The sequence below is a fragment of the Zerene cesonia genome, chromosome 3 (assembly GCF_012273895.1).
Source record: "Zerene cesonia ecotype Mississippi chromosome 3, Zerene_cesonia_1.1, whole genome shotgun sequence".
Lineage (NCBI taxonomy): Eukaryota > Metazoa > Arthropoda > Insecta > Lepidoptera > Pieridae > Zerene > Zerene cesonia.
Genome location: NC_052104.1, coordinates 1915496 through 1927734, shown reverse-complemented (window position 1 = coordinate 1927734; position 12239 = coordinate 1915496). Strand labels below are relative to the sequence as shown.

At 34.9% G+C, this 12239-nt stretch overlaps 2 protein-coding genes across 7 annotated transcripts in view; one reads left to right on the top strand and one right to left on the bottom strand.

Moving 5' to 3' along the window:
* Window positions 1-6661, top strand: part of LOC119836144 (chaoptin) — a 49050-nt gene extending 42389 nt beyond the window's left edge. For all 6 annotated transcript variants that reach the window (XM_038361430.1, XM_038361422.1, XM_038361406.1 and 3 more), the window contains 7 exons: window positions 44-187; window positions 629-769; window positions 1126-1368; window positions 1726-1961; window positions 2337-2460; window positions 3231-3333; window positions 4979-6661. In XM_038361430.1, coding sequence (XP_038217358.1) covers window positions 44-187; window positions 629-769; window positions 1126-1368; window positions 1726-1961; window positions 2337-2460; window positions 3231-3332 — 990 coding nt within the window. In that variant the 3' untranslated portion in view covers window position 3333; window positions 4979-6661. The remainder of the gene's footprint in view (window positions 1-43; window positions 188-628; window positions 770-1125; window positions 1369-1725; window positions 1962-2336; window positions 2461-3230; window positions 3334-4978) is intronic.
* A 2690-nt stretch (window positions 6662-9351) lies between these two features.
* On the bottom strand, window positions 9352-10278 carry LOC119839085 (sodium/potassium-transporting ATPase subunit beta-1-like). Its single transcript, XM_038365280.1, has one exon. It carries the CDS (start codon window positions 10276-10278, stop codon window positions 9352-9354), a length of 927 nt encoding a protein of 308 aa, XP_038221208.1.
* Window positions 10279-12239: the final 1961 nt, after the last annotated feature.

Genomic DNA, 12239 nt, shown 5'->3' with positions numbered 1-12239 from the left:
TACTTATCTTTTACATATGATAATTATAATTATAATTTTACAGCTACCCTCACTACCCTTGCCGAAGTTAAGAACTCTGGATCTATCATACAACAACCTTCCATCAATCCCAACCGACATCACAGCTAACCTCACTCGTTTGAGAGCATTCGACTTATCCTTCAACGATTTGACTAAAGTGCCCGTGGTGAGTGTTCAAACTCTAGTCTCTGTTTGTAATATCATTTAAACTGTATACATATGACTTCATAATACTTGTACAGTGGATGTAACAAAAATTAACACAACTAATCTTATCTGTGTATCTATTTACCCATGACAGTGGTTTATAGGGCTAATTAAAAAAATGAGTTTCTTTATATTTTAGAAAAGCATAGCCATTTTCACATCTTCTAGATGGAATATTCATTTATATTATCAGTCAGTTTAAATAACATTTTATATGAATATATAAGTCAAAAAGTGTTTAAGAGGCTATTATTATAAGGTTTGCAAACAAAAAAATCTGATTTATGGTGGCAAAAACATATATGTACTCGTGTTTCTTAAAAAAATGTTATACTATGTTCAGTTCTCTACTCACAAAATTAATGCATTTTATGAAAGCGTTCATAATTCCCATTCTCAGGCTACTCATTCCCTAAGCGACCTCCGCTGGTTGTCTCTCTCCGGCAATCCAATAACAGCGCTGATGAACACCAGCTTGTACGGGCTGTCGCCGCGGCTTGAGTATCTTGATGTTACTAAGCTGCGCTTGAGTATCTTAGAGGTAAGTTAATATCATTATCCCACTTCTGATGGTTGTGCCACAATTCAATAAAGTTTTTCAATACAAAATTTATATTTTACTCTTACAAAGTTATGCAATTGTAGTATTTTTTGATATTGGAAGTTTGAAAATCAAACAAATTTAAAAATGATCCTTGAATAACAGTTTCAGTCTATTTATTTATAAATTGCTTAACAGTTTCAAAGAAAAAAAATCCACCTTAAATATATATATTTTTTACATTTTACCTAAGAGCTTTTACCAACATCATTTTTACAATACATATATCACCAAATTTCTGATAGTCATTTAAAAAATAAAAAATTAACACCTAACACTACACCTATAATTTCCAGTACGGCGTGTTCAGCAAAATGTACGGATTACGAACACTGAAAATATCCGTGAACGGTATGGTCCGGGACTTCAACATACCGAAAATGACGTCACAGAACGCCGCGCTCGAGAACTTGTACCTGTCGGTGGAGAGCTCGCAGGTGGACCTCGGGAACGAGATGGCGGGCGACTTGCCGTGTAAACTGAATAACATCACGTTGACTGGAAGGGACTTGAAGTTTATCTCGCAAAATCTGCTTAGCGTAAGTTGCATTATGGACTTACTTATTTTGATGTATTGCTAATTAGAGTTTCGTTTATAATTACCAGTATTAATACACCAGATGTGGAGTAGTATGTGTCCAAACACAAGGTCCTATCACTTATTTTGTGGTTATTGAAATTGAGACCTACCTGTTATAAATGGGGAATGTTGCATAGATATCCACGGCTCCCGGGAAAGAGGCCGTGGGTTTGAGTCGGTAGGAATCCGACTGTTCAGTGGAGCCCCATTGGTGATATTGATATCTACTCTCTATATTTGTGGATCCCTATTTATTTTTATAACACAATTTAGTTTCATTTTAACTCAAATCTTGCATAAAAATTTGCTTTTACAGGGCGTTTGCTCAGAGGAGTTGAAACTGACGATATTCAACACAAGCATCGAGGACATATCCTTCGAAGTGTTCTACAAACACGGGAACATCAAGAACTTATCGCTGGACTTGAGGAACAACAACCTGAAGCGAGTTCCCAACCCAGCGCGGAAGGAGTGGCCCGGAGTACCCAATAATTTGTTCCTTGAAGACATCCTGGTTGCAGGAAATCCTTTAGTCTGCGACTGTGGAATTGGGTATGTTTGATTTTTAATATTAAATCGAGTTGGTTGTGTTAGGCGATATAAATTATTAGAAAATCTTTTTTTTTTTGGATTCAAATTTAGAAATGCAATACATACTCTCCGTTATTCAAATAGTACTTTACACCAAAACAACAAAAACTACAGCCTCTGTATAAAAATAACAAAAAACGGTACTACATTAAACATGCTTCATTCATTACATTATATATCCTAATTTATCTGGTGAAATATTCCCTATAACAGAGAGCTTGATACTTGGCGATTATAAATGTTGAAAAAAAACTGCAAAAATAATTGTATAAATAAAAGATAAAAACATAAATGAAAGTGAAGTTGGAGACTAATCGTACAAATGTCGCGCTGCAGGTGGATCCAGGCGTGGGCGCGCAAGCGGCGGCAGTACCTGTGCGCGGCGCCGGCCGCCTGCGCCGCGCGCGACGACGTGCGCCTCGCCACCTGCCCCTCCTACCAGAACAGGACGCTCAGCGATGTGAGTGCTCGCCCACTGCCTGCTGCACACACTGCACACGCACCCGCTGCCCGCTGCACACACTAGCCTTACACAGATTGCACTTTAACACGCTGCTCTTGCACACACTCTATTACACACATTGCATTTACTTACACTTCATTTACACACACCGCATTTACACACAGTGCGCTTACACACGCTAGTCTTGCACACACTGCAATTACATACACTGTACTTACTCACAGTGCGCTTAAACACGCTAGTCTTACACACACTATTCTTACACATACTGCACTAACACCCACTGCTCTGAACTTATTTTTACAACACTTACCTTATTGCAAATATAAAACACTGCACTTATACCAGATGATTTGTGTTTACTTGCTCACAGAATATGTACATTAATACTGAATACAAATGTTGTCCTTTTCAAAATTTTGCTTACGTAATATAATGTAGGCTATGTCCTTCTTTAAATTAAACAATATAACCCATAATCTGCAAAATTTATCCTCCTTATATTGTGATAACGTGACAAAAGAAGGCAATCTTTCAAGTATAAGTAACCACAGTTTGTGCACATACAGCTTTTTTCTGTATGTACATACAATTATTATACCAGTATTTCTATCCAATACAAATAGAGTTTATAAAAGCGTTTGAAGTTTTTTCAGATTTTTCAGGTTCTTTTACAATGAAATCATTCATTTCAAGTACAGTAAAAATATTAATATTTCGTTATTACCATAATAATTGACAATTCATGATACAATGTCCACCACCAGATAATATCCAAAGAGCTGGACTGCAGCTGGAGCCGCGGCTACTTCACCGTGTCCAACGTGCTCACGGTGTTCGCGCTGGTGCTCACCAGCTTCCTCATTTGAGGTTTGTTTTGGTGCTACGGCCTCTATCGCGAATTGGTCCAGGTTCGCGACAACATCCGCGACTTCCGCAACTACGTGCGGAGCGGCGGCGAGCACGAGAGCATCCTGCCGCCCGACCCGCCCGCCGGCGCCATCCTGCACGACTGACACTTGGAGACGGTCGTCGTGCCCGTGCCGACGCCCTAACGAGCTCCTCCCACCCTCTGCCACTGGCCAGGATACCTGGTGTCCATCTAGGGACATTGTGCCCAGTGGATCCAGGATATCTCTATTCAGTGGGTCCAGGATACTGTCCGGGATACCTAGTGTCCATCTAGTAACATTCGGGAATCACGGTTCGAAATTTTCGGAATGTTGGCTAGGGAATTTCGTGGCACTGTTCAGGAAATTGCAGGATACTGTCTGGGAAATTTCGGCACTTTTCGATGTGTCCGGGAAACCTAGTGGCACTATCTAAGACATCTTGGGGAAATAATCTGATAAATGGGGAAATGATCCGGAATTTTGGAAATATTATTTATTCAATATACACACAGGCATGATCTATTGAAATGAAAGGGGACGAATTTCCAAAAGGCCGGGTTAATCGAAAATTTTTAGGGTTAAGTGTGAGAAATTGCTAAGAATTGACTTTTGGGAAATTGGCGTGTGATATGAGAATTGTGAAAATCGTGGTCACGTGGGTTGCTTGGCACTTTCGTTGAAGTGTTATTGGAAATGTGTGTTTGATTATTTAGTGCCACGAAACATCAAGGGGACCGTTGCTATAACACATCCGATAGAGTTCCCACAAAATGAACTTTAATTACAGGATTAGACCCCCAATCTTCATGGAATATACGATTAAAAAACCGTGCAATATTAATTAGCTAGATCAACCGCTAGCCGGTGTAGAACGATGAGACTTTACTTTGAATCCATAAATTACGTAGTCACATTGTGTGCACAGCCAATAAATATATTTGCAATTAATCACGTCAGAGTGCGCCTAAAATAAGTTGCATTTCCGTAAATTAGAAATTTACTTAATGATCGTGTGTAGACTGCATTCGCTCGAATAATGTGTTCGTCCATTGTTTATAGTGATTATATTATTTATAGATAATATATTTGTTTGTGTATTAGGCTAGAGTTCATTTGTATAGTTTTAACCTGTGTATAGATTTAGCGTGAGTTTTGAAACATAACTATCGCCTTTTTCCATCTTTTTTTGAGTTCCTTTGCTAACATTTCTTAACTTTCTATTGATATCAATGTATAGCGCATTTACAATTAATTAGAATTATATTATTCCATAGCAGTAGATACCAATAGCGATAGTTATCGTTTTTAGCGTAAAAACTCACTCATATTAGCGATAAGATCTCTATGACTGTCATACCATTGTACAAAACTTTATCGTTGAATGTCATACTTAATATATTCTCTAAAAACTCAACTGTTTAGATGTTTTCAAAGTCTATACTATATATAATAAGTGTACGATAAAAACATTCTATGATATGTTCTTCTATATTAACTGTAGCTATATTTCTAAATTCTTATATTCTTCATACTCTCTAATGATTGGCCATTCACTCATCACAGCATCATCTGAAAACGACATCTCTTATCTGTTTCTTATTTCTGTTTGTTTTTCTTTTCAGATTACTAGCCTTTCTGTTCAGCCACTTCTTATTTATGCACGCTTTTCGAAACCTAACATATTACGATAATAGAATTTTAGAACCTTAAGCTAAAGTTTTAAGAAATGAGTGAATTAATGGAATACCTCTCTTTCAGTGGTCCATAATGATGCCAGGCCTATTTGCTTTGTTTTCAATGCCAATCTAGACTTAACCTTTTTTATGTAGGTTTTAAGATTATTTCTCTTTGTAGGATTACGGTAGGGTAGTGAAATCTATTTGCTATTGAGCTTTCTTTTCGTGTTCATTTCTGTGTTCTTTAACTGTAGATGGTGTATGACTATCGTTTTAGTTCCGTGGCATTGAAAACGAAGGTGTCGATGAATATATTTTGTGATATATATTAACTCTAATCCTTCTATTTTTGATAAGCCTACGATAATTATTGCTAACTTGGGAATTGTACAGCTGAACTTGAAATTGTCTTCAATTATCTGGGAAGCTTAAGTGTAATATTGCTTGTCAATTTGAAGACGGGTTATCATTTTGCGTTGTTTGTTTTTATTGGAAATTATGACTGTATATAGTTCGAATTTAATTTTAATTTTAATTGTTATAGGTTCAATTTTGTATTGGGTAATATTTATCTACAAAGTCTTTTTAAATGATAAAGTTGATATGTTTAAAAATATGTGTCGTACCAAAAAACTACTTGTGATGTATTTTCGCTTAGATGTTTAATAAATGTTGTTCAATATCTAAAAATGATTATTATGTAATTTTATTGAATGTTTTAATTTCATTTACATCGAATCCACGTATCATTGCATCGTTCAAAATGCTAAGTACCTGTTGAAATTATTTATGCTATTTTAGAAATTTGTTAAAACTTTTTCCAATAATACCTTTTAATGATAGGTTTACAAACTTCTGAATGTGATAGAACTTAGCTAGTGCCAATAAAATTAATTATAATAAGATATATAATACATGATTATACCAATTTCCTTCTATTGATATATACTATGAAATTATACTAACGAATGTTAGACAAGAGTTATCAAAAGGTAAACGGATTATTTACATTTTAAGGCAAGAATTTGGGTATTTTTAATAGGAGGTAGTCGAGCATTTGCTAGTATAATTGAAAATTTAATATAGATTCATAAATTATACATGAATGTTGTACATAAAGGAAATGGCTTAAAGGATATGAATTAATGAGATGTGTGTGTTTTATATTAAGGATGGTTGCGCCATTTTGTGGTGTATTAATTAATGGTTTAATTTGTTTATCCATCGAATTGGATAAACTTTACCTTGATGAGCAAAAGAACAACAGTTAAAATCATTAAGTTAATTTCTTTGATTTTTTATTACTAATTTCGTTGACATTTTCTTGACTTCTTTTTGATAAATATTATACCATCTTTCCGTGTCCCAGTTTTTTAATTGTCACGTTTCTATATAAAATATGCGGTTGCTTAAACAGAGTATGAATGGTATCTAGAAAAAATCTCCTATTAACTTTTTAGAAGTTTATATACTTGTTTGATCTCGGATGGAATAAAAAGGGAGTTGGTTTATTATTTATTCAACCAATACTTAATGGCGTAACCAAGGTATTTCTTTAAAACAAAATAATATTGTAATCACTATTTAAACAACTCTCTAAAATAGTGTGAAATAAAAATAATCATTGAATCATTAGTGTATTAATAAATTATTCCGTTAAAATTATATTTTGTTTTTTATTTCAACCGTTTCAGAATATGAATGAAATCATTAAAACTCAAAATAGTGATAAAAAATTCAGATATTTTTTTTTTATGTTATAGCGGGCAACTGGGCTGGTGGTTCGCCTGATGGTTAGCGATCACCACCGCCCATGAACATTCGCAGAGATAGTGCCTCTGCGAATGTGTTGCCTGAATGGACTGGGACGGGTGAGGAAAAGGAAATGGGCCTCCGAAAAGATAGTTTCTTTGCTTACATGTTACGTAATGTAAGTCGTTTAGAATTTAATCTAGAAGATTTTTTGAGGCATGAGCGTAGAACCGAGAGGCCTGGGTTCGATTCCCGGTGGGGACAAAGTAAATAAATGTCTCGTACTGCAGGACACAAGACCTTGTCCGTAAAGTCAATCAGGGAACAGAAGTATAATTTGTCTGCCCCATATCCCACGACGGTTATTTTGGACCCTACTTTTAGTAGATTTTTGGGATAAAAAATTAAATACTATATATAAATATCTAATTAGCTTATTTCCTTAGCAGTCTTAGGAATATACTTTCAAAAAATAATCTTACGTTTTATGGTGCACGTAAGAGTTCATATTATTCCAATTGAAATTAATTAAAAACGATCAGCTTTTGTGCTTACTATCCATACGATATTATAAATGCTAGTTTGTTTGTCTTTCTTTGACATCGTAATTGAGCAATTTTATGGTATCACTTATGTGTCGACAGATAGGAGGCCAAAGTAATATGGGCTTACTTCGTATCATGGAAAAACGTGTCAATTCCATAAGAATTTTATTTTCTTTGACCACGCGTTCAAAGACGTGGCGGCAAGCCAGTTCAGAATAAAGATAGAAACATACTATTTATATTGTTTAAATGAATATTGAAATAGATACAGAATTAATCAGCAATAAGCAGAAATAAACCTAATGGAACTTTATGTATGTTACCTATGGGATAAAGAAAGGTTTTACAGTAGCAGAAACACAGTAGCATGCTACTATTATACTCTGGTCGTCTGTGGGAATGTGGTGCTACCCCGATGCGAGCTGGTCCAATTCGTGCCGAAGCGTGCCGACTTCTACATTAAACTACTTCGTTAACATAGTTTTATTGTTATAAACGGTTCAGTATCAGGATCCCAGTAATTCGAGTATTTTCGGACAGAAGTTGGTATGACATATTCGGGATAAACAAAACATGGTTTGCCAGAGACAGTAAAATCTTTCCTTCCTTAATTGAAAGCGTCGGAACAACGGTCCAAATATAATTAGAGGAAGTGGATCTAAATGAGTTTGGACGGCGGTAGTAAACACAAATTACGTGACCTCTGGCTTAGTAAAATCCCGTTTACATTATTTTGCTGTTTCTTTTATACAATGCAAAGAAATGCTCAAAATAATTGAGATTCTATCGACTACCTATAGGTACAATTTTCAATGTTATTGATGGCGCAATCAAATTTATGACGGGAAACCTTTAACAATAAGTATGATTATGAATTCTAATAAATTATAATATTATGCATTTAGAGCAGATGTTTCATAAATAGCTTGGAATTACATGGAATTCACATTTATAAATAAATAGGTGAAACGTCGTTTCGATTAGTACATGGCTATATCTAGTTCCTTTTTTTGTCACGACAATCCAATTTTAAAAGAAAAAAAAACGCTTTATCGTGCAAAGTAAATTTAGTAATGTGGAGTACGGAACACGTATGTAGCCCACCTAGCCCAATAGATACTAACTGCACTGAAACATCGTACAGATATTAGATAGTTTTCAATATTAGCACGGAAACATTCATATTAAATAGAGTCCAATTTCGACGCCTGCGGGGAGTCGGATCCAATTATGACGTGGCGAGTATGGGAGAAACAAGTGAATGAGATAACAACTAATCTTATTACGCAGTGGGATGTATTTTATGTGTGTTTGTTTTTATTAAAATGTGGTTTGGTGACGTCAGTGATCTGTTTTCAAAACATTAAATTAGATATGCTGCAACTGGGAGTTAAAATGTTTGATAAGTATGAATGCATAATACAATTTAGTTCATCTCATAATGCACATATTTATAAGTAAGGAACTAGGAATTTAATATAGGAATCTTTTACATCATATTCAAAACTCCGATACTATAAACCGACATATGAATTAACATAGCGCGATTTACCAAAAAAAAAAGGTTTTATTTTTGGTCATATTTTGGTCATTATTTTAATGTATTAAAAATACAGATCCCAGTTATTGAAGTAATAATGCGGGATAGGTGTCTATATTGAAATTTTTAGAGTAAAGAGTAAGAAACTTCATTAAAAAGTTCTGTACATACAAATTTGCTCGTATAAACTACTACTAAGTACTAATCATGCACTTGTCTTTATATTTAGTAAAAATAATTCTAATACTACATACTAGGCTCCACCTATTTTACTACATTACGCTACACATACAAGACACTTAATTCTACAAATTGCCTCATTCGCTATGTCGTATTAGCTTCTCGGATCGACATTAGGAAACCATCTAAGTAATTTGTCTTAACGTGGATAATGTCACCTTTCTTATCATGGAGCAATTTGTTTTGAAAAAGTCTGAGAAAGGAACACACATACATTATAAAAAATATATTCCTCTTAACATTCATTGTACAATCTTATCTGCGTTTACGATAATTTTATTTTTAGGCGTAACATATAGTAAAAAGGCGGTTGACGATGTTCCTTCGTCGTACCATAGCGTACACTCAATGGCGAGTGATATTCCCAAAGTGAACTCTTTTATTTGCACCGCAACCAGTGGCGCATTATCTTTCATATCTAAAGGAAACAATCCTGGGTCAAATCCTGGCGGATCCGGGTAGTATATAATTTTGCCCAGGTGTTCTTTGTCATATGAATGCAAACCATGACAATGCAGCCAGAGTTTTTGTTGATCTAACTTCATCCACTCCCGAACATCAAGAGGTATATTTAAATCGGTCGTGTTAAGTTTCAAAGGCTTTGCTGACCATCCCAATTGCTTGTTAATACGTATTACAATGCACGGGCTTTTCCAATATCCAAATGGGAGAGATCCACAGGGCCCTAATGCTATATCTTCGGTGGATCGCTTTCGTCGTTTGAAGAATTCGTGTAATTCATTTACATACTTCTCATCTTCGTTGCTATTACTTCTGTAGGAAATAATGGGAAAATTATCAACGGACGTCGGAGTCGCAGAGAGTCCGATACCATTCTGTGAATACGTCATAAGTTCAACTTTTTCAATCAATTCGTAGTTGTCTATTAACTTTATTATTGACAATGACCCGAACAGAAACAGGAGTGTGTACGTGCTAAGGAACAACAAATACATTATGGAATACCCAATAATACATAACCAACTTTTGCATGATCTTCCACAGAACAATTTTTTCTCTCTATTATACAAGTATCGACAGAATTGTCGTCCCAGTGATGTTTTGGGTTCTGACCCATCTTCTGCTGTATGTATATCTTTTGATGTGGTCGGCCTTTGGAATGGCACCGATGGGTCTTTACCCTTTTGTGACCCCTTTCTTTTAAACATACTTTACTAATATTTATAAACTTTACTTGTACCCATCCTGCTAACACGTCAATGTGAAATGTACTGTCATTTTTGTAAATAGGTTTTATTAAAATCTAGAAAGTCATGGACTGGTGTTTATTATGCCAAGATAGAATTATTTTTGTAAAAAAATTGTTTTTAAAACATAAAATTAATTGGTTAGTTAAATTAATAAACCTCACTGAACTAATATACAGGATATTTACTAAACAATTTTTATTACCACATAATATACATATATAGAATAAAAATTTTGTAATAAAAGTGGCAACATAGCAAATATAGAATAATTAAATCAACAGCGGACTTAATTATACAATACCGTAAGTCTCAATCGCTTTCTACATTAAAATACTAAAGGATTAAATAAATATGTTCTTCAATTACTTTAGCGCGATACTCGCGTTCATAATAACTCTTTTCGAGACTAAATATCAATTTATCCCATTAACAACATACATGTGGAACAAAGCCAACTTTGTACTGAATACTTAGATAACAAGTTCAATAGATACTAAATCATAGATAAAGGGTCTGCTGGAAGCCTGGTTTATCGACTTACCCAGTGCCTAGCATTGGCTGCATCGTCTATTCTTTTTATTTACTGGTTTCTGTGTTCTCTCTATTATTTTGAAGGTATATTTATGTACCGATAACCAAATATATTGATTCTTTTAAACCTTGAAACTTTGGAATATGGGAGCCGAGCACGCTTCAGCACGAGGTGGGCTAGCTCGTACCAGGAAAGGACTATTATAATACTACCACACGCCTATACTAAAGATCGGCCCGAAATAATAGCGTGATGGTATGTTTTAATCAATAAGGGTGGGAGTTGGAGGCCCGTATCGTCTTCCTTACCCCTCCGAGTCCATCCTGTATTCGCTCATGGACTTTTTGTTTTCAGACTTAAAAAAATAACGCCAGGGTTCTAACAACTGAGGACAAACACGTAATAAAACTACATATGAAGTGCGTATGAAGCCTTCGAGATACAATAAACTATTCTTTCCCTCCAGTGACAGTGTCATAAAGACCTCGATATTTGATTTATTCCACGCCATACACGATAGGAAAGTAGAAACTTTCTTTAATCATAAGATTGTGCCTGATGTATCACAATTTATGCTGAATCAGGCCTTTCTTATTTACGTTGTTTTTGTTTCTTATGTTTGTGTGGATATAACAAATTCCTGACTCATTTGATAAATCGAAACTGGTACTCTTAATAATCTTGTATATCTATACTAATAAAAAATGTCCCAGCAAACGCTGTTCTACCTATTCCCTATCATTAATAAGTATGAAAAATATAAGATGTTGACAAATTCTCAGACCTCAGACCTTCCCAATATGCACATAAAATTTCGTGATAATCAATCCAGCCGTTTCGAAGGGGTATAAACATTATAAAGTTAAAGAGTGGGTTTGTTGAGCTGAAAGAACGCGCTAATCTCAGTAACCAGCTACTGGCTAGAAATAAACAGTATTTTTCTATATCTATCGAATAAGGTTATATAACATCACGCTCCGATCGGAGCGGAGCTGCAATGAAAAGTGTTGCAAAATTCCTTTTGAGAGCAGACGAAGTTGCATGGGTAGTAATTATTAATATTAGTACTAATATTAGCCTTCAAATTTTAAAGCAAGTACACAATTGGCGACCATTAGGCGACCAGGAGCTCCATTGCCGACGTTGACATGCATTCAATTTAATATAAGTACTTAATGTATTAGTATTTTTAACAAATTATCAGTTGCCTATTTACTTCGTTCATAAACAACTTATGGCATAGCAACATATATCATAGTATCATTTGTTTTACTTTCACAGAATCTTGCTATGTTGACACAGTAAATCGCGTTCCCGAAATTCTAGCTAAAAACAGTAAAACGGTTGAAAAGGATCAGTATTTATTCAGGTGGATATTTACAGTGAA

Excerpts from the sequence above, each read along its gene's own strand:
- LOC119839085 (XM_038365280.1), bottom strand. The coding sequence starts at position 10,278 with ATGTTTAAAAGAAAGGGGTCACAAAAGGGTAAAGACCCATCGGTGCCA.